An 18930-nucleotide genomic window follows, 5' to 3' on the forward strand; every position below is an offset into this window, starting at 1 on the left:
TCAGATTTTTCTCAGACAAATTCCTGAGCCTGTCACACTACTTGGTTTCTATTTGATTAGCATATCCTAAGCTTCCCTTCTCACAGCCTGATAAAAAAGTAGCATGTGACTTAATAACTGAGCCTCCCTTTCCATTAGCCAGGCAAGAGCTGTTGTTCAGTCCCGTTCTCTTCTTCCTGCATTTCCCTGGAGATTTTCCAGCTGCTCAGACTAACGGTAATGATCCCTTCTGCTATCATGAAACCTACCCAGATCAGTCTGAGAATCCCATTCCCCTACTGACTTCAACGTTTCTGCTACTCCCTTTTTTATTCTTCAACTCTTAAATGAATCCTTTTCTGTTTCCCTGATTACTCTCAAAATAGTTACCCATTTTTTTTTACCACCAGATTACAAGGAAATCAGCTCTTCTGCAGCATGGTAAACTCTGCTGGTGCTGCTCTCTCCCAGGAGGGGGGTTCTGCAGCTGCCTTTTGGTGGGGAGAGGTGACAGTGACATCTTTCCTGACTTGAGTGCCTGCTTGAGCTTCTTCCACAGAAAGAGGCAGCCCTGATACGACTGGATGGCCTCTACCTACAGTAGAGCAGGAGCTACTTTATTTAATACCAAATACCTGCTGAATGTGTCAAATATCCCCTAGCACTGCCAGCTTAGCTGCAGGCTTCTTGTCACCTTGCTGGCTGGGAGCTGCTCCCTGGCTCAGGCACCCCTTCACCTCCAGCTGGGAGGAAATGAGCCACCTTCCAGGATCGGTGTGCGGCCAGAGGCCAGATCCTGCCCGAGGAGGGAGGGAGGGGTAGCGCCTGCACACCGGCGCGGCTCTGGAGCGTCTCCAAGAGCAGCAGCAGGTTTGCTGAGACGCCACCCAGCTGGGGAATGCACCTGCCCGGGCAGGAGGTGAGGGCTGCAGCCGGACCTCGGTGCTGCCGCGGCACCAGGAAGGGGAGCCTCACCTGGGTCTTGGCAGGTACTTGCAAGAGGAAGGGAAGAGATTTTCTCCGTGGGATCTCTCATTAGCTGGATCCACTGGAAGGAAAAGCAGGAAAAGCCATTGCTGCCAGCCTGGAGCAGGGAAGGGTGCTGGGTTATCGCGTGTGGGCAGCGTCTGCCGCAGGTGAGCGATCCCTTCCTCCCTGGGAGCTGCGCGGGAAGGAACAGCAGTAGCTGCTGCCACAGGTTTGAGGCTGCTTCAGACTTGCTTCTTAAGAGACCCTGCTTCTTGCCTCCAATTCATTTCTTCCTGGTGCCATTGTTTCCTCTCAGCGCATAAGGCTTGGGAGTTTCTTGTTCCCGTGGAGCTGCCAGGCCACACTTGGCAGAGGCGCATCAGGACAGGCTCTGCGGGGTCAGGATAATGGATACCTGTTGAGCGTACAGGGAGGAAGGGGAACGTGACACTTTACAATGGAGCATGCCAAAACTCTCTAGGTCTGTGTGAAAGGCTGCTGTGCACTGACCAAGCCCTCCACCGTCCTTAAGCCCAGAGCTCCTAGGTTTGGGGAAAGGCAGGGACAGTCCACCATCACCCAGGGCTTCCCTGGGGCTTCCCAAATGCAGCTTGATGGCAGGAGCACTGGTGGGACAGATGCTTGCTTCTGGGAAAACATTATCCATCTGTCGGGGGAGAGAGGTGCAGAGCAAACTGCACAAGTTTGCATGGAAATTGAGCAGCCCAGGAAAAGAGAAGTATTGGGAATTTGTGTGGCAGTCAAAGGAGTGTGGATCTCTTGCTAGGATTTTGGGCAAGACAGATAGATGCCACATAAAAGCCCTATTACTCCCATTCCTTGCGGGTTTCTCTATCCCCAGTTCTCAGAGAAGGAATGTTCCCTCATGCTCCCAGGTACACAGGCATGCCTTGACACCATGACACTCAGAGTTTCTGCTTTGTGCATTGGCAGTAATTCAGTCATAAAACAAGATACATGAGCCTCATTCTCTTTGAGCCTATAGGGAGTCAGAACAGAATCAAATATGCTTAGGAAGCATTTCTTTACTGAAAAGGTGGTCAAACATTGGAACACACTTCCTAGAGAATTGGTTGGTACCCCAAGCCTGTCAGTATTGAAAAGGCTTCTGGGCAATGCCCTAAAAAACATCCTTGAATTTGGTCAGTCCTGAATTGGTCAGGCAGTTGGACTAGATAATCATTTTAGGTCCTTTTCCATTGAAATACAATATAATAGACAATACAGTAGGATAGAACAGACAAGCTAGAATAGACAAACCAGAATAGAATAGACAGAATAGGATGTATTGTTTCAGTTGGAAGGGACATACAGCAATTCAGGGCTGAATCTTTTGGTAAAGAAATTCTTCCTAAAGCACTGGAAATTGAAAAAAAATTACATTAAATTATGGGAAATTGTTTATGCCTACTCTGGATTAAAGACTTTTGTGAGGCACAGAGTGGTGGCAAGCCCATCCCAAACAGGCTATGGACAGACCAGGTGAAGAAGCAAATAAGCTGTGATAGACTGGGAAAGCAGAGGGCTGAGATGGCTCAGATTTGAGATTGCAAAGCTCTGTTTACTGTCACCTACACTGCTCACGTACGTGATCCTGTGTATTGTTATTTTATAGCAAATCTTGTTGGACTCTCCCAGTCTCCATGATACTCACAAGGTCCACATAAAAGCTGCATAAAACCCTTCTGAGGCTGGAAGTACAAGGAAGTACTGCAGGAGCCTGTCTCATCCCCAGACTTCCCCTCCTGAATCCTGTGGGTAAGCACTGTTTCAGGGGGTACCTTGGGTTTGAGGAGAAGAGGGAAGTGAGGAATATTTCAAGAGCTGAATTGTACGTGGCTCTGAAATTGAAGAGTTAATTAATACACAGTCCATGGCCTTATCTGTCAGACATTAGTCTGTCAGGCACAAAAAGTGTTTAAGTAAATAAATATAGGCATGTATCATTCTAAGGCGTTCAGCCAGTGTACATCTCCCACACCTGCAGCCAGGAGCGGCCAGGAGCACATTGATGATGACCCTCAATTTCCAGTTAAATGTCAGAGTATGGAAAGAAAAAAACCCAACACAATGAAAAAGGAAAAACATGAATATTTTTGTTTTCCTGCATTCCCAGTGCTTTCCTGTTCTTCCTCCACAGCTGCCAGCCAGCAGTGGTGGAGGACAGCATGTCACTTTTTTCCTAAAATGTGCTCTTTGGACTTAAAGCATTGTGTGGCTGTGCTGGTCCTCTCCTCTTGTTTCTCTTACATACAGAGATGGGAGCACAGAAGGTGCTGGCTTCAGTAGTGAGTAAATGTAGAGATTAACTACACACTATCCACACTATCAAATACACCAATCTGATGGGCCAACTGGCTTCTTATGGTCTGTCCCAGACCAGCAAGAGCAGGTAGCCCAAAGAGCACCAAAAGAAGGGGCAACAGCTTTGGATGGCTGTCCTCCCTCATGGCAGAGCAGGTATTTCTTCCCTTCTCTCGGTCTGATCTCGGCAAAGTGGTGTGCTGCACAAAGCAAAGAAAGCAGACCAGCAAAGTTGCTGTGAGATCTAGGTTCATCCCTTCTTCAAGGAGTGGTGGGTGACAGCCCAGGGTAGGGCTGCCTTGGTTTAACATATAAAAAGAGTTTTCTGTAGAGGGTGGGAGGAAATGCACCCAGCCTGAGGAATGAGAAACTGTAGCTAGATTTAAGGAGGAATGTTTTCATGGTGACGGTGATTTAACTCTGGAATGATCCCTGAGGGGCTATAGATCCTGCATCCTTGGCACCTAAATGAATGGGGCCCTGACCTGCTCGGTCTGACTTTAAGGTGAACTCTGCTTTAAGCAGGTGACTTCACAAGGTCCCACCCCACCTTAATTATTCAGTGATCTAGGAGTAAAAATACTGTTATTAGCAGCACAAACCCTCAGGGTCTAGAGAAGCAAGTGTGGATGGCTTTAGAGCAAAAGATTATATTCCCAGAACATTTTCAAACAGACATAAGGAAACATGAAAGCACACTTCAGTGGAAGCCTTTGCCTCTCCAAATAATTTGTTTAATAGAGGTTAATGTAACACTGGGAAACTCTCCAAATCATTTGCTAAATAGAGGTTAGTATAAAACTGGGAAATACATGCTTGTAAAGGTGATAACTAATTTTGTTCCTCAGCCAGATGCTCCTATGGTTTTATTTTGCTCCCTTGTCCTTCTTCTGAGCAAATAAAAAACTAAAATGGTTAAATTTTAAGAAGTAACACAAGAATGCAGTGCTGTACCTTGATTTTGATCACATTTTCCCTCATTGTGGTTTATGCTGTTGTGGTTTTTTTGTTTACTATTTGACTCGTATAACTCAGGTCAAGCAGCAGAAGAACACAGACTTTGCACTTCTCCAAGCTTTATGTTCTCTTAGTCTGAAATCTCAATCTAATCTACAAACTTGCTATCTACTAGACTCGCCCATTCACTGGTAAGTAGGAGATAAGGCACCAGTGTGCTTGGAGAAGGAAAGGCAAGAGGGAGCAATGTTTAGCACCAAGCTGATTTGCATGGGTTTCTGGAGAAGATAACTCCAGACTCAATGTCTCCTTGCCTCTCTCTACTTTTAATAGTGTCCCATGACATCCTCACCTTCCTGGGGACTTTTGTCCTGGGCACACACCAACAGCACAAGCTATCTGCTGTCTCACTCAAAATCAAAGTGCATCCCAGCAGGCACAAGCCAACATGCTCAACCACAGCTCTTGTCTCTCTCTAATTGGTGTTTTCTGATTGTTCTGGCTCCAGCCAGGAGCTGTAGGTCTCCCACAGGCCTCCCAGCCAGGGTGCCCCCTCTGGACCCCAGTTTCTGTGCCGCAGCCCCTGGCTGCCCGGGCTCCCCAAGCTGCAGCAGCTGTGCAGAGCAGCCCTGTGGGCTCCCAGGGCGGGTGGCTCCCAGGCCTGCAAACCCGCTCACAGACTTCCTGGACACGTGCTGCTGCTGGCTGCAGGCCCTGAGCCACGTCCAAAGTGACCTCATGCTCCATCACAGCCGGGGAGTGACTCAGGAGGAGCTTGGCCTGACACTGTCAGGCGGTGTCTGGTTCGGGCACTCCCTACACAATTGTCCTCCCTCTCCCCCGCTCCTGTTGGCTGGGCCTCGATGGAGGAGCTTTTGAGGTGTTTGCTGGCAGCAAAGGCATTGCCATACAGGGATGCAGCCTGTAGAAACAGACAGGGAGAGCGACGGGAGGAAAGATCCTTGGTGTGTGCAGAGCTGCCATGTGTGGAGGTCATAAATTATCCCTGTCTGTGTGTAATGAGTGCTGAGCAGAACAGGGTACAAAGCACATTAGACATGGGCTAATGGGCACCTGAGACCATCTCTAGAAGTCAGGGTGGTTGTCCCCTCACCGAGGAGCAGTGACACAGCTCTGACACAAGGGACCTGAGTCAGTTCCTGTCCCTGCCAAGGGCTGCTGCAGGACTCAGAGAAGTTCATGTGTGTGCCTGTAGTGGTCAAGGGTGCATTATCCTGTCTAGGAGGTGACAGAAGCTGTTCTTGCGTCTCCAGGGTTTGCCCTGTGTCTCCCAGGCTCAGCCATTGCTGATGTGTTCTCATGCTGTCCTCTCCAGCACCTCTCCATGGTTTGGGTACTAGCTGTTCTACAGGGTCCCTGTGGTGCTGTGGGACCAGCTGGAGCACTCACATGCCAGGAGGAACACTATGTGAGAGAAATACAGCTGGTTTCCACTCTTTGTCTAAAACTGTACCCAAAGAAGTATTGAGGGGGGCCAGGATAGCAGGGACACAAGCCTGGGAACCATGAGTGGAGAGCTGAGACAAGGTGCTGTGTCCAGGGGAGCCCAGCTAAGCACAGCACCTCGGAGCCAATACTGCCCTTCCTTTACTCCCCTCCAGTGGCAAAGCACTTCAAAGACCAGCAGCAAGGAGAGCAAAATCTCAGGGTGCCAGGCCATAGCCAAGGGCTCTTTCCAGGGGAGCACTGAGATCACTGGAGATGTTGCTCCATATTTCTGTAGGGAACTTCAGAGGGGAAGCTGCTGGCAGTGCAGGGATGGGGACAGGGCTGAGAACATACAACTATGGTAGCTCTCACTCTTCCAGCCACTGGAGTGGAAGGGTTAAGCACTGGTCCTGACCCCCACCTCCCATTCTGGGCAGCAGAGCCAGTTGGTGACAAGAAGCTGATGCTGATGAGGGAGCATGTGAAGCCGAGCTGTGAATGGGGCTTTATCCCAGGAGGGTCCTGCCTCTGCTCCGTCCCTGCCCTGCTGCCAGCACCAGCTGCAGGCAGAGTCCTTTGGGCAGCAATGTGCCAGCAGCGTCTGAGCAGGGCACACGGCACTGGGGAGGCAGGACACTCACCCTTGGGGCAGGCTGGGGTTCCCCCACAGCACATGGAGGTCTCCCAGGAAGACGTGCGGCTGAGCTGTTCTCCAGCACGCAGGGCTTCCGTGAGGGAAGCACAGTAAGGTCTGCAGGCCAGCCTGGAGCAACCAAGGCCCATGGTTTGGCACAGGATTATTTGGTACAGGGGAGCAGGGTCTCTGTTTATTTATATCTCGTCTCTTCTTGACTTTTTCAGATGAAAGACACAGGAAAGGAAGGAGACAGCCTGGTTATTCCCCTATGATGCTGCTCTGGGAACGCTCCATCATGTTTTACAGTCCTGCCTGGGTGGTGGGCTCAACCCCAGCACATGGACCATAGTTCTCCAGGTGGCACCACTGCAAAAGGAAACTCCATCAGGATCCAAAGAATGAGACCAGGACGTCACTGCTGGAGAAATGCAGCTGCCTTCACCACTGCTGCTGCATTGACCTTCCATTTGCTGTAAGGGTACAAAGCCATCTGTGCCCTCTTCACCCAGCTGCCCACCATGCCAGAGCTGGCAGAGCTGAGCAGCCCCCGCACCCCTGCGGATGCGGACCACATCCAGAGGAATATCTTGGAAGAGCATGTGGAGCTTTGGTGGTTCCAGGACCCAAAAAAGTCCATCCTGTGCTATGGGATGGCCGTGGTGCTGATCATGGCCTGCGGGATCGGGGGCATCATCCTGCTGTACAGCACTAGCAGCCGGTCTGGTGAGTGGCGGCTCGCCGTGGGCACCACACTCTGCCTCCTGGCCCTGCTGGTGCTGCTGAAGCAGCTGCTGAGCTCTGCAATCCAGGACATGAATTGCATCCACAGCCGGGATCAGATCGAGCTCCTGAAGAGCGGAGGCTTCTCGGACTGCCTGGTGCTGCTGCTGAGCGCCCTGGTGCTGCTGGTCTGCGGGGTGGTGCTCACCATCCTCTCCACCACCACCATGCAGCTCAGCCCTGCACGGCCGCTGGCCAGCATGTTCACCAGCGGGGTCATCCTCCTGACTGCTGGTAGTGCCATCCTCCTCTGCCTGCTGCTATACCTGCTGTGCACCTCCTGCCGCCGGGCGGCTCCTCGGAGCCTGGAGACCGGCGAGATCCGCGTCTTCACCATCTCCGGCCGCCTGGCTGGAAACAGGCGGCTTCCTCCCACCTCCAGCATGGCCAACCTGATCTGACCCGGGACACTTCTGCGTGAGCCTTAGCGGATACAACCTGCCAGTGATGGCCTTTCCCAAGGAAGGGCGAGAGCCGCAGTGTGCCTAGTGTTTCTGTTGGAAATGACTGGCGTTTGCTTTGCCCCAGGCTGGTGGCACAGCACAGACATGGGGTGCCTGGACGGGCTCTGACCTGGCTGGCATTTTATCTCCTGTGGCAGCTGCCTGCCTGCCTGGCTGTGACCCATGTTACAGAGTGAAGGTGAGCCTGTCCTGTACCCCGGGGACCCCAGTACCTTCTTAGTTCCTGCAGTTCCTGGAACTGTGTCATATGCTCTCCTGGCAGGAGAGGTTGTAATTGCAGATGGTATAAAACCAACCTGTGCTCTGTGCAGAGCCTCCAGCTCCTGAGTGAAGTAGAGCCTCTAGCAGCTGGTGAATGGCAGGAGATATTTTGTATGTCAGCAGGCACAAGGGAGCCTGATGGGAGGTATGGCTGCAGGGGCTGCTCCCACAAAATCACTGGTGTCTGTGGGAGTGTGGAATTTGCATAGGACTGTGTGTGCCAGAGCCATAGCATGGCTGGACCTCATGTGAAATGCTGTTTGTGTTTGCAATGCCAGGATCTGTTCCAGTGTTACATTTCTGCAGCCCACCATCACCTGTGGTTTATCAAAGGGGTGATCAAGGGGTGTTGGTGTCAAGGCCCTGATGGGTTATCTGTGCTGGACTGGGTGTTGGGGCTCTGTTATCATGCCAATGTGCTCCAGCTACATGAGCCACAAACAGCAAGGTGCAGTTGCTGGGGGATGGTGATGGGATGCCCAAATCCTGGGGCTGGGGCTGACCTCTGCAAAAGCTGCACAAGGGGAGAGTGCTGTGCCCTCCCACAGGAGTTTCCCAGGCAGAGGCACCTCTGCTGCCAGGAGCCCTGCAGCTCATCCCAGTCCCTGCTTGTTTCCATGCTGTTTCTGTCTCCCAAGTGCTGCAGCTGCTGCAGGGCAGAAAAGTTCTTCTATTGTCACTTGGGCCTTGCCTGGAGCTTTTTTGGTGTTTTATCTCTACAAGGTATCTTGTTCTTTATCACCAAGGTGTCTCTCCCAGAGGCAGACTAACAATTCACCCCAGGAACTTTTCCTGTGACTTAAGCCTAACTTACCCATCAAAATTTTAATTTCCCTCATAGACCCACTAACCTTTTCACTGCCCTTTCCATAGACATAGATCCCAACCTCCTGCTAAAGATGTTCCTGCATGATCCTTTCTTCCTCTTAGCCAGTTGGTCAGAGCATGGTGCTACAACACCAAGGTCATGGGTTTGAACCCCGTGTGGGCTATTCCCCTAAGAGTTGGACTCTATGATCCTTCTGGGCCCCTTCCAGCTCAGACTGTTCTGTGATTCTTCATCTTCTTGTCTGCTCCCATCTTTCCTTCACCTGAGTTGCTCTGCCCTGGGTGTTGGTTTTGCTCATTATTTGCCAAGTTTCCTCAGCAGTGGAACAAGACTGAGCTATTGTTTTTTGGTGCCTGGTGGCAAATTTATTTGGAAGAGGATGATAATTGATTCCCTTGCTAATAGCACAAATCACTGTTCATGTTACACTTGGAGGCACTGTCAGAGTGCACCATCAGCTGGTCAGTGAGGGCTTCACCCCTTTACAGCTCCAGACCAACCATCCCCAATGTATGAGTGAGATCTCATGAGAACACAGCTGTATTCACCTGCTCTTGCTCTGCTCCTGCTGACTTTCCTTTGCCTGAAGCCTTGGATTGTTTTCCCCAATGTACAGGTACATCATTTGGGCTTTTCTCTCTGTATCTCTGTTACATTTTCCTCTGCCACTTTCACATCATCTGTAGATTTTATTAAACTGCTGTTTCCTCTTCTCTCTGCATCTCCTCCCTTAATCTGCCCAAGAGCTCAGAAGGTGGTGGTGAGCTCAGATCCTCCTGTGCTAAATCTCTTCAAAGCTGAGCTGTTCTTTCCCTCTGGGCTGTCTGGCCCCAGGTCCAGCAGGGACCCCTGTGCCTACACAGGAGCGGACAGGCCAGAGCTGAATGGTTTTGCACCATCACCATTGCTGCTGCTCTGCACATCTGTGTCAGTGCATGTGCAGTTATGCCAGGCTGCACCCCTCTGCCAGCACCAGTGATCCAGCAAGGACTGCCAGCTCCACCAGCCCTCACGTGCTGACAGGCCACAGCTGCCTGCACCCCAGCTGTTTTGCACATCTGGGTGTTTCTGTGAAGAGGCATGACTGTGCCCAGCTCACAGCTCCATGCTGCCTGCATGTCAATGTGAATCCTGTCCCCTGTCCCCTCCACAGCCCCTTCAAAATGTGTCCCAAGTTCCTGTGAATTGTGCCAGAAAAGGGTGATTGACTGTGGGCCACGACAGCAACCCAAGGAGACAATGGTTGAGAACAGACTGTGCCTGAAGATGGTGGTTGGGTATCCAGCTGCCCAGAGGGACAGCCTGTGCTGCCCAGTCACTGACTCCCCTCTGCAGCACAGGTGCTGGATTGTTTCTTGGCTCCTGTGTCATGTGTGAACATACATAATAAAGTGTTAGAGAAGTTGATTGTGTTGAAGGCTGATACTTGAGCGCAGGCCTCTCTGCTGAGAAGGAGGTGTCATGGCTTTTCAGGGCTGGCCTCAGCCCAGGGCAGTAATCACAACAACCCAGGGTCCCTCATGTGGCTGTGGTTTTGGATCACCAGATAGTGTGGCAATGCCACCACAGCCCCAAAAATGCATGTACTTCTTTCCTGATACACAATTCCTATCTCCAGATGCATGTTAATATCTCTCTGCTTAAGAACCCAGACATATCCAGATCCCCTTACCACTGCTCTGTGAATCTGAGATTTGGCCATGCCCCTGAAAGATTCTCAAGTGAAGCACAGAAAGCCTCCTGAAAATGTCAGTGCTGGCTAGTTTGTTTACAGAGAAGCTGTTTCATCCTGTGGCAGGGCTGAGCCACGAAGCAGCAGCTGCTGCCTGACAGCCTGGAACCAGTCTGCCTGCATACCTGCTCCTGCTCCCAGCCAGCCTCAGCCAGGCCCTCACCACAGCTTCCTGCGTGCACCCCTGGAGAAGGATCCTCCTTTTCATGCTCTGACCCCTTGTATTCCCAGCTCTGCATGCCAGATGTATTTCCCCTCAGACATGAGTTGCCTTGCCAGGTCCCTGCCTGCTTGTACTGCAGCTGCCTGAGAGGGGGCAGAAAATGCGCACACACACACACACACACACACACACACACAAGAAAACCTGCCTTGTCTGCTTGGCTAAAAAATAAACGAGTGGGCCTTTCAGCAGGGGAAAAGTAGACAAGTCATCCAACCACTAAGTGCTGAGGGACTGGTGAGTAAGATCCCGGAAAAATAAGCCTGGGCACCTGTATTTTTAACTTCTTTTGAGACATCACTGAGACTAAAAAGAAAATACTTCATCTAGCATGAATTCATGTGGTTGAAAAGCATGTTGAAAACCCCAGAAAATACCTTCCAAAAGATAACTGACATGCTTTTTCCCAGCCCTCAGATTTAAATCTCTTACCCAAATGATGCTAGAAATTTCCAAATATACAGTATACAGTGTATTTTCATGGGTAGCTGATGAGCCCAGAAGACAAACAATGAAACAGTAACTGAAAAAGTAAAGCACACTTTAGAAATATGGCATTTAAGAGCAAAATCTGGCTGACCACTGAAAGAAGCCTGACTTGAGCCACTGCTCATGGCTTCAAGTGGCTCTCTAGCCTGTATCATCCATTCAATTCCTGACCCATTTTTCCCCTTTGGTTTACATTCTCAGGTGTATTATTTACTTTTTTTAGACACTAAATTTTTAATGAGTGGAGAAATAGAAAGGTGTTAGCAGTGAAATAGAGATTTGAAGGAGGTGAAGGAATTAGCTGTGTGGCAGAACTTTGCAAAATGCTGTCCTGTGTTGATACCTCATGCTCTGGAGCATGATGGAGAGATTCCTGAGCTATCAGGGATAGTAATGACTGGGCTGTGCCCTGGGAAATCTTCCCAACCTGATGGTAACAGCCTTATGAATCACTTACTAAAGGTGAATGCCACTGCTGCTCCCTTCTTTTAACTCCAGCATAACCCATGAAGGCACAACGACTCCAGCAGAAATAACTTGCAGTTGCCAATGTCTCATGTGCTGTTCATCGTACCACAAAGATAACAAGAATGTAAAAATTATCGCATTTGTACAACTCCACAGTTAAAGAGACACATGGAACTCTGTAATGGGTGCTGGGGGGGAGGGTCATCTCGCCCCAGTGCATGTGCCTGGCACTGCAACTGGCAGCACTGATGAGTTTGCTCAGCTCTGCAGAGCTCACAGGGAAGAGGTGTCTTTTAGCTTGCCTTCCTGGAGCGGAAAGAGAAAAGAAAGAAGGGCCGTGGCTGGAGAGACATGCACAGAAACCTGCGATGATTGCACCACAGCAGGTGAAATATTTATTTGGACAAGAGCACTCAGGGTGCCACAGATGTGGTCTCTCTTCACCACAGTGTAGAGAGTAGAGAATGTATTTATAGTCCTTGAAAGCACATGCAAAAAAAAGCCATGGGGCTGAGGGTCGCCTCCCAGCACTGCCACTGGGAGAGTCCCAACAAACCACTGCAGGCAGAGGCAGGGCTAAATCATGCTTTAATCACACCTCAGAGTGACAACGCATTAAGGGACAGAGCAGGGCTGGGTCTGGCACCATGGGGCAGTGGGGCCAGCACCCAAGACCCCGTGGCAGCACCAGGGCAGGCTTGTTTTCCCACTGCAACCAGCTTCCCGGGCACGATAGGCACCATCTCCTTCAGCCTCAGCATCTGAGCAAGGCTGGGAAAGCAGCAGCTGGTGTGGTGTCCTTGTGACAGTGCTGCCTACTGGTGTCACGCTGTGACACTCTGGGACTGGCTGCCTTCAGCCTTCATAACCATTCTTAGCCCATCCCTCTCTCCCCTCCTCTCTGCTCCTTTCCTCCTGCCCCAAACATGTGGGGCCCAAAGCCAAGGGCAGGTGGGAAAGGGGTGGAGCTAGGGAGACAGCAAGAGACCACAGCAGTGGTGGCTGAGTTGTAAGCTCATAAGCTCACATGGAGCGATGCAACTCCCGCTCCCCTTTTGTTGGCAGCTGCTCACTGGGCTGGATGTAGTTATCCTCGATGAAGCCATCATCATCCTCAGCTTGCAGGTCGGCAACATCAGGTATGGAATGGCTCCCACAGGAGCCCCTGTCCCAGCTGCTGCTATCCTCCATGGGGCTGCCACCAATGGAGCTGATTTCGGGCAGTGGCTGGTGGCGGTAGCTGGCGAAGTTCTTGTGCACAAGCTTGCACTTGGCAGCCAGTGCAATCAGGATGGAGAGGCCAATGGCTGTCGCTAGGAATCCCACCAGGTATGGCCAGCTCCTTCCCCCCTTGCTGGCTGGCAGTGCAGTGGCTGTGACACAGGAAAGGCACATGGTCAGCCTGTGGCACACCCAGTGCTCCTCATTCTCCAGCCCCATGCCTGCCTGCAGCGTGCAGGCAGCACAAGATCACTTTCATTAGGAGCAATACAGATGCTCTTCACCAAGACCCAGCTACCAAGGGGATGTGAACACTGGGGGCAAAACTGCCTGACAGCTGGCTGGTACTGCTGCCCACCACTGTGGAGTCTGTGCTCCTTGTGGCTTTGTGGCACCTGTTAACTTTCCTGTCACAAAGCCAGCAAACGCCTCCAAGTGTTGGCCACCCTCCCACCAAGCCACTGCACCAGCGTGGCCCAGCAGCCTGAGCTTCAGGGACTGTGGGGCAGAGCAGGGAGTCTCCACCCACAGCCCCATCCAGTATAATGGAGGACAGGAAGATGTTAGACCCTATGGACCCCTCTGAGTCTGCACAACTTACTGTTGTTCTCAGTCACTGTGATCTGCCGTGCTGTGCTGAGCCCACGAGCAAACCGCTGCTTAATCTGGCAGCCCAGGTCCTGAGAATCCAGAGCTGTGATGTCCTGGCCCCTCAACGCCGGGGGAGACAAGCAGGTCACCTGCACAGCTGGGAGACAAATGGGCTAAGGTGGGATGGGGGTCTGCACCCATCTCCTCTCTAACTTACAGAAGATGATCCCCGCTTTCTCCTGGGTTGATGCGATGTGTTGCAAGGTGCTCCTGGCTCTCCCTTACAGACTTGCTGACCCTCAGCGTATTGTAGGGAACAACCAAGGAGAAAATCCCCTGACCAAGGAGCTGTGTGTGACTGTGATAGCAGCTCCTTTAAACTGTATACAGACCAATTCATGGATACCCACAGAAACCCCAATGCTCTTACTCGGAGCTGAGCTCAGTTGGTTGGAGTCTGACCTATCTCCAGAGAGGGAGCTGCCAAGCCCTCAACAATGAAATTGTGGTCACTCCACAAAGACACATAATAATGGATTTAGAGGCCGAAGTGTATGTGCAACACATTTCCCAGAAGAGCGGCCAAATTATCCTGCTGACATTTTTAGAAATCCGTGGTGTCCTGCATAACTGCAAGCAAGACCAGACATATCACCTTTTGGTTTGCTGTCCCTCAACACGGTAGGACAGAGAGCCATCTCAGATCTTGCCCAGGGGTCAGAGCAAATGGATCAAGCAAGACTCCTACGCTCGAGGTTCTGCCCGACACATTGCCTGCCAACCAACCCCATCACTCACCTCGCCTGCGCTGCAGCCACTGCTGCAGAGGGTGCGCGCTGCAGTCACACACCCAGGGGTTCCCTTCCAGACGGACCTGCGGGACTGTCTCCATCAGCTGCAGGCTCCAAGTGTCCACAGAGACCAGAGCGTTGTGCTGCAGGTCCAGGTGGAGAAGAGCCTTCAGCGGCAAAAGGAAAGGGACATCAAGCTCTTGCAAGCTGTTGTTTCTTAGAAGCAGTGTGTGTAAGTTACCCAGGCCCTTGAAAGTGTCCATGTGGATGTAGGTGATGCCGCAGCTGCTCAGGTCCAGCAGAAGCAGTGCCCCAAGGTTGGAGAAGACTCCTGGGCTCAGCGTGAGCTTGGCATTGCTGGAGAGGTTGAGAGAGTGCAGGGACGGGAAATGCTTCAAGAGAGTCCTGTGATGGGGCATGACCAAGGAGTTGAAGGAGAGGTCCAAACTGGTGATGTTTCTTGGAAGGGAACTTGGAGGATGCTGAAGGCTCTTCCCACTGCAGTCGGCCCATCCCTGGGAAAAGAGCTACTGTCTGAGATGGGCTCTAGAGAAAGATTCCCCAAGGGTTCAAATGTCTTAATTACCCTTGCAGAGTTTAAAATAAGCAAAGACACACACACATTTAAAAAACACGAGTTGTCAGATTGGAGTGGGCCTGGATAAACGGAGAAAGATGAGCAGGACAGCCCAGGACTGAGAGCAGCTGACTGAAACAGTAAAAGAGGAGCATGCAGGGCTGCAGGAAAAACCCAAATGGATGAGTGGGAAGGCAGCAGGTCATCACTCCCCTGTCCTTCCGTACAGGGCAGCTGTCATACAGGGTCAGTTTGCAGAGGGCCTTCCCTTTCCTACCCCGGATCCCAACCTCCACCCCCTGGGAGCTCTTGTGTGACACTGGGCATCCTCCCAGCTGGAGCAGGGAAGCAGGTGAGTCTTGTCTGTTGCAAAGACAGGCAGGAAGCTGACCAGTCTGCAGAGCTATAGGCACCTGTACCAGTCACCCACGCCAGGAGCAGCTCCCTGGGACCTGGGCAGAACAATTCACCAATGCTTCCAGCTATGCCACCTTCCTGAGGATACACGGTGAGTAGCTGTGGCTTACTGCTGGCTGGCTGTGTCAGGATTAGGAAACAAAACACACCAAGGACTATTCACTGTCCCAGAAGACCAGCAGAGCAGGATGGAAAGATCAGTTAACCCGGATGGATTTTTTTTTTTTTTTAAACAATAAAACAGGGTGCCCCAACACAGACAGTTTTGTGGTGCAGTCCCCAGCATGCTTACTCTTGCCTGGGCTTTTAGTGTGGGGGGTCAAATGTCCAATCTGAAGCTGCCAGTGAGCAGGTCAGCAATTTAAGTTTGGTTGGGCAGGCACAAGCTGCTAAGTGCTGTGTTTGGACCTTGCAAACAGAGATGCTGTGTTTTAAGTTTACCGTGGTCCATAGTCCTGGGTTTCTGTGTCTGGCTACGTTCCAGCTGGCTCAGCTTTCCATTTCTTTCACCTCTCCTTTCATCCTCCTGTCCACCTAAATCTCCTATCAGACCCTGCTGTTCCTGCTTGGTAGAAGAACAGATATGCCCTTTAAAAACCTGGAGTGCTGAGGATTGGGTTATAATTGCACTAAGCCATAGGGGCACCACATGGGTCCTGTTTCAAGCTCAAGCACAGCTGGGCTCAGGGAGGCTTTGGAAAACACTGCAAACCTTTGGGTGGAATAACTGAGAGCTCAGTGGAAAGGTCAGTGGCCTAAGACAGCCACTTACCTTCGTTCTCTCAGCTCCTGCCTGATGCAGCCAAGCTGCTGGCTGCAGTGCTTGTCCCAGTGGGTTAGTTGTGTTTCCTGCTCCTTGCCAGGTGCTCAGGGATCCTGGCCCCTTGCTTGCCATCACCCTGGCTCCAGTCACTGCATCACCATGCACTGGGAAAGGGAGTGAGGGGTTGGGACCTCCTCAGGGATGTGTCTCATAGCTGCTTGCCATGAACCCTTTTTGGGCAGCTGTGTTACACCTGCAGCCAAGAGACCCCCACAGTCAGAAATGCCATGGGTCAGACAATGCTTTGCCAGGCCACGCTCTGGCGAACAGGCTGGAAAACATGACATGTTCAGCCCAAGGCTGGGAGCAGGACAGCCAGGTTTTGGGCATGGGCGAACCACCCCTGTGGCTGGCGGCCACCGGCAGAGCACATTTCCCAGTTAACTCTGCTGGCTCCCAAGGGTTTTCATCGCTCCTCTTCTCTTGAGCTGTGCAGAGCAGGAGCTGCCTGCCAGGCCCTGCTGCCCCGTGGGCACCCCAGCTGTGCTGGCAGGACCAGGAGCGGGGGCCCTGCCCATCCCCAGCTGCTGCCCGCGCCGCAGCCCCCAAGGCCCCCCTACCTGGTGGTCAAGGCTGCAGGGCTGTCCCATCCCCACTGACCAGGCGCAGAGGAGGCTACAGAACCAGCAGAGCAGGCAGGTAGGAGCCATTTGGCTCCAGGAAACTTCCGGCCAGAAAAGCAGGTCTCGGGGAAAGCCGGGAAGCCGGCAGAGCCGGCCGTGCCGGGCGAGGTGTGGCCGCGGCCGCACGGCTCAGGGCCGCCACCGAGTCCCCACACGCCGGCCCCGCGGACGGCAGCGCCCGGGACCCAGCCTGGCTCCCGCCCGGCCCCGGTGCTCCCGAGCCGGTGAAAGGTGGCGGTGCCAGTTACACATTAACAGCCGCGCCCCAGCACCTCCCCGGCCGTGTGGCCGCCCGGGATCGCCGGCAGGACAACCTGCTGAAAACGCGGCGGGACACTGGGAGGGGATGGGGGCCTCCAGAGGGAGAGGGGGCACCCTGTGGCATCTGCCCTGAGATGCTGCGCTGGAGGAAAGCAGCCTGAGCCTGATCCAGGTGCTGGTCCACGCACCTGGGACCGGGCACACAGCTAGCCCCGCCCAGGGAATCTGGGGCTGAGGCAGCAGGAAAGTGTCGTACAGGAAAATAAAAGTCTTGCTGGGATTCCAGCAGAAAGGTGTTCAAAGCATGCAGCAAGCTGGCAGGTCTCTGGGCCCAGCAGCAGCAGCAGCTCAGCGAGCAGCACCTGTCCATGAGGGTCCCAGAGGATGGGAGTGCCCCACCACCTTCGGCACCCCCCATGCAGACCTGCCACTTATGATTATAGTTCTCCCTGCCAGTCCTGCCGTGGGGTCAGTGAAACTCTGAGAAATCTGACTGTCAAAGCAGCATCTCATGGGTATTTGCTGGCACACAGACCTGCTCCTGTGTCCAGCGGTGATGGGGCAGGTGAGTGGGCAAAGCTGGCAGAGCCACAGGCCAGGCAGGGAAAATGCTGGCTGCTTCTGGCTTTGCCTCTGTGCAGTAAGAGGGAGCCCCAAGCTCCCTTCCCTGCTCCCCATTCCCTGGTCCCATGCCTGCTCAAAAAACAGGAAGCCCATTGCCAGCAAGAGCACTTTGGAGCTGTTGGCAACTGGGACAGGATGGCCCCTCTTCCCTCAGTGGCCAAAGGGCCCCTCCACAGCCACACATCCCACCCTTTCCTCAGGGAAAGGACTTCCCAGCAGCCTGTCCTTCATCCTGTGGGCATGTGCTGGATGCCAAAGCAGCAGGCAGCTCCTGCTTCCCAGCTACCCAGATGGGCTGGGGATGCTCAACTACCCCCCTTCCAGGATGTTCCTGTGCTTGGTGGGAGCAGTCCTTAGCCCAGTCTTGTCATAAAACAAAACAAGCATCCAGAGGAACAGGGTTAGAAAGTGTTGCTGGGGCAGCCCAGTCCATTGGTGGATCTGCAGGGTGGTTGTATTTCCTTTCAGGAAATGTGTCTGTGCGTTATGGTTTCTGGCATGGGGTGCTGTGCATTGCAATGTGCAGATGATAATAAAAAGTGGTATTTTTGTCAGTCTTTGGGGTTTTTTTTAAATCTGTTGTGATTCAGCAAAAAAGCTGAGGTCCATAAATCAGCAGATATTCAGGTGCTGGGAGTGTCCTGTGGATTGGGCAACTGGAGCTTTCCATGTTGCAGGAGATCAAGTGTGGAGAGCTGGTTCAGCTGTGCTCAGCTGTGCCTCTCTCTGGTGCCTCCTCTGGAGACAGATAAGCTGGAGCTGTAAGGTCCTGGCTGGGCATCCCCACAAAACTCCCCTGAAAGGTCTCCTACCCTACCTCCACCAAAGGAATCTACACAGATGGACAGCACACCTCTTATCCAGGTGCTCCTAGAAAAAAATACATGTGAAAAAATCATGTTTGGTCAGATTGCTCAATGGTTACCTGAGATCTCCTGAGTATGGCCTGGTACAGAGGATGACCCCGTAAGGCTCCCATTCTGCAGAAATTTTGTGCAAATAATCCCATCCTCAAACGGATCCTGCTGAAAGAGGGCATTTCTCAGAGTGCACTGTAACTCAGGCTCTGTGTGATGAGCTCCCCCACAGCTGCCAGGGAAGCACAGAATGAGTTGCACGTGTAAGCACACAGTTCTGAACCTGACTGGCCTCTACAGCCAGCTTCATTTTCCAGGCAAATGAGGGCAGCTGCACGTGGTGTCCATGTTTTTCAGATCCTCTCTAGCCCTCCTGCTGTGGGGTGGTCAGGCAGCTGTACTGTGGGAGCCCCTGCTCACTGCCATCCCTCCCTCAGCATGCCATGGGCACCACACAGCCCCAGAGCACTCTGTAAATAGTCGGAAGTGATGAATGGGTTTCCCTTTCCTCTCCATGTGTGCTTTAGATTTTTGGCCGGATACAGAATGGGCTCAGGACACATCAAAACATGAGACTCGCTCC

General features: G+C 52.4%; 2 protein-coding genes across 3 annotated transcripts; one reads left to right on the forward strand and one right to left on the reverse strand.

The window, feature by feature from the left end:
- Window positions 1-414: 414 nt before the first annotated feature.
- Window positions 415-10057, forward strand: TMEM125 (transmembrane protein 125). 2 transcript variants are annotated; one of them, XM_015636746.3, is made up of 3 exons: window positions 415-1115; window positions 2585-2727; window positions 6541-10057. In XM_015636746.3, exon 3 carries the CDS (start codon window positions 6835-6837, stop codon window positions 7495-7497), a length of 663 nt encoding a protein of 220 aa, XP_015492232.1. In that variant the 5' UTR covers window positions 415-1115; window positions 2585-2727; window positions 6541-6834; the 3' UTR covers window positions 7498-10057. The 2 variants fall into 2 exon arrangements, with proteins under 2 accessions (XP_015492232.1, XP_015492231.1); XM_015636745.3 differs by lacking the exons at window positions 415-1115; window positions 2585-2727 and adding an exon at window positions 6047-6428.
- Window positions 10058-11929: 1872 nt separating this feature from the next.
- On the reverse strand, window positions 11930-16816 carry C8H1orf210 (chromosome 8 C1orf210 homolog). The gene is made up of 4 exons (XM_015636744.3): window positions 16543-16816; window positions 14173-14680; window positions 13385-13531; window positions 11930-12935 (listed from the first exon to the last, which is right to left on the reverse strand). The coding sequence occupies exons 1-4, from the start codon at window positions 16630-16632 to the stop codon at window positions 12586-12588; spliced, it is 1095 nt and encodes a 364-aa protein (XP_015492230.1). The 5' UTR covers window positions 16633-16816; the 3' UTR covers window positions 11930-12585.
- Between the last annotated feature and the right edge of the window lie 2114 nt (window positions 16817-18930).

This window comes from Parus major, chromosome 8, assembly GCF_001522545.3.
Source record: "Parus major isolate Abel chromosome 8, Parus_major1.1, whole genome shotgun sequence".
NCBI lineage: Eukaryota > Metazoa > Chordata > Aves > Passeriformes > Paridae > Parus > Parus major.

Excerpts from the sequence above, each read along its gene's own strand:
- C8H1orf210 (XM_015636744.3), bottom strand. The coding sequence starts at position 16,632 with ATGGCTCCTACCTGCCTGCTCTGCTGGTTCTGTAGCCTCCTCTGCGCC. Across the intron at positions 13,532-14,172 it reads GTGGCTGCAGCGCAGGCGAG|CTGTGCAGGTGACCTGCTTG; the intron begins GTGAGTGATGGG and ends TTTGTCTCCCAG. Across the intron at positions 12,936-13,384 it reads CACAGTGACTGAGAACAACA|CCACTGCACTGCCAGCCAGC; the intron begins GTAAGTTGTGCA and ends CCTGTGTCACAG.
- TMEM125 (XM_015636746.3), top strand. The coding sequence starts at position 6,835 with ATGCCAGAGCTGGCAGAGCTGAGCAGCCCCCGCACCCCTGCGGATGCG.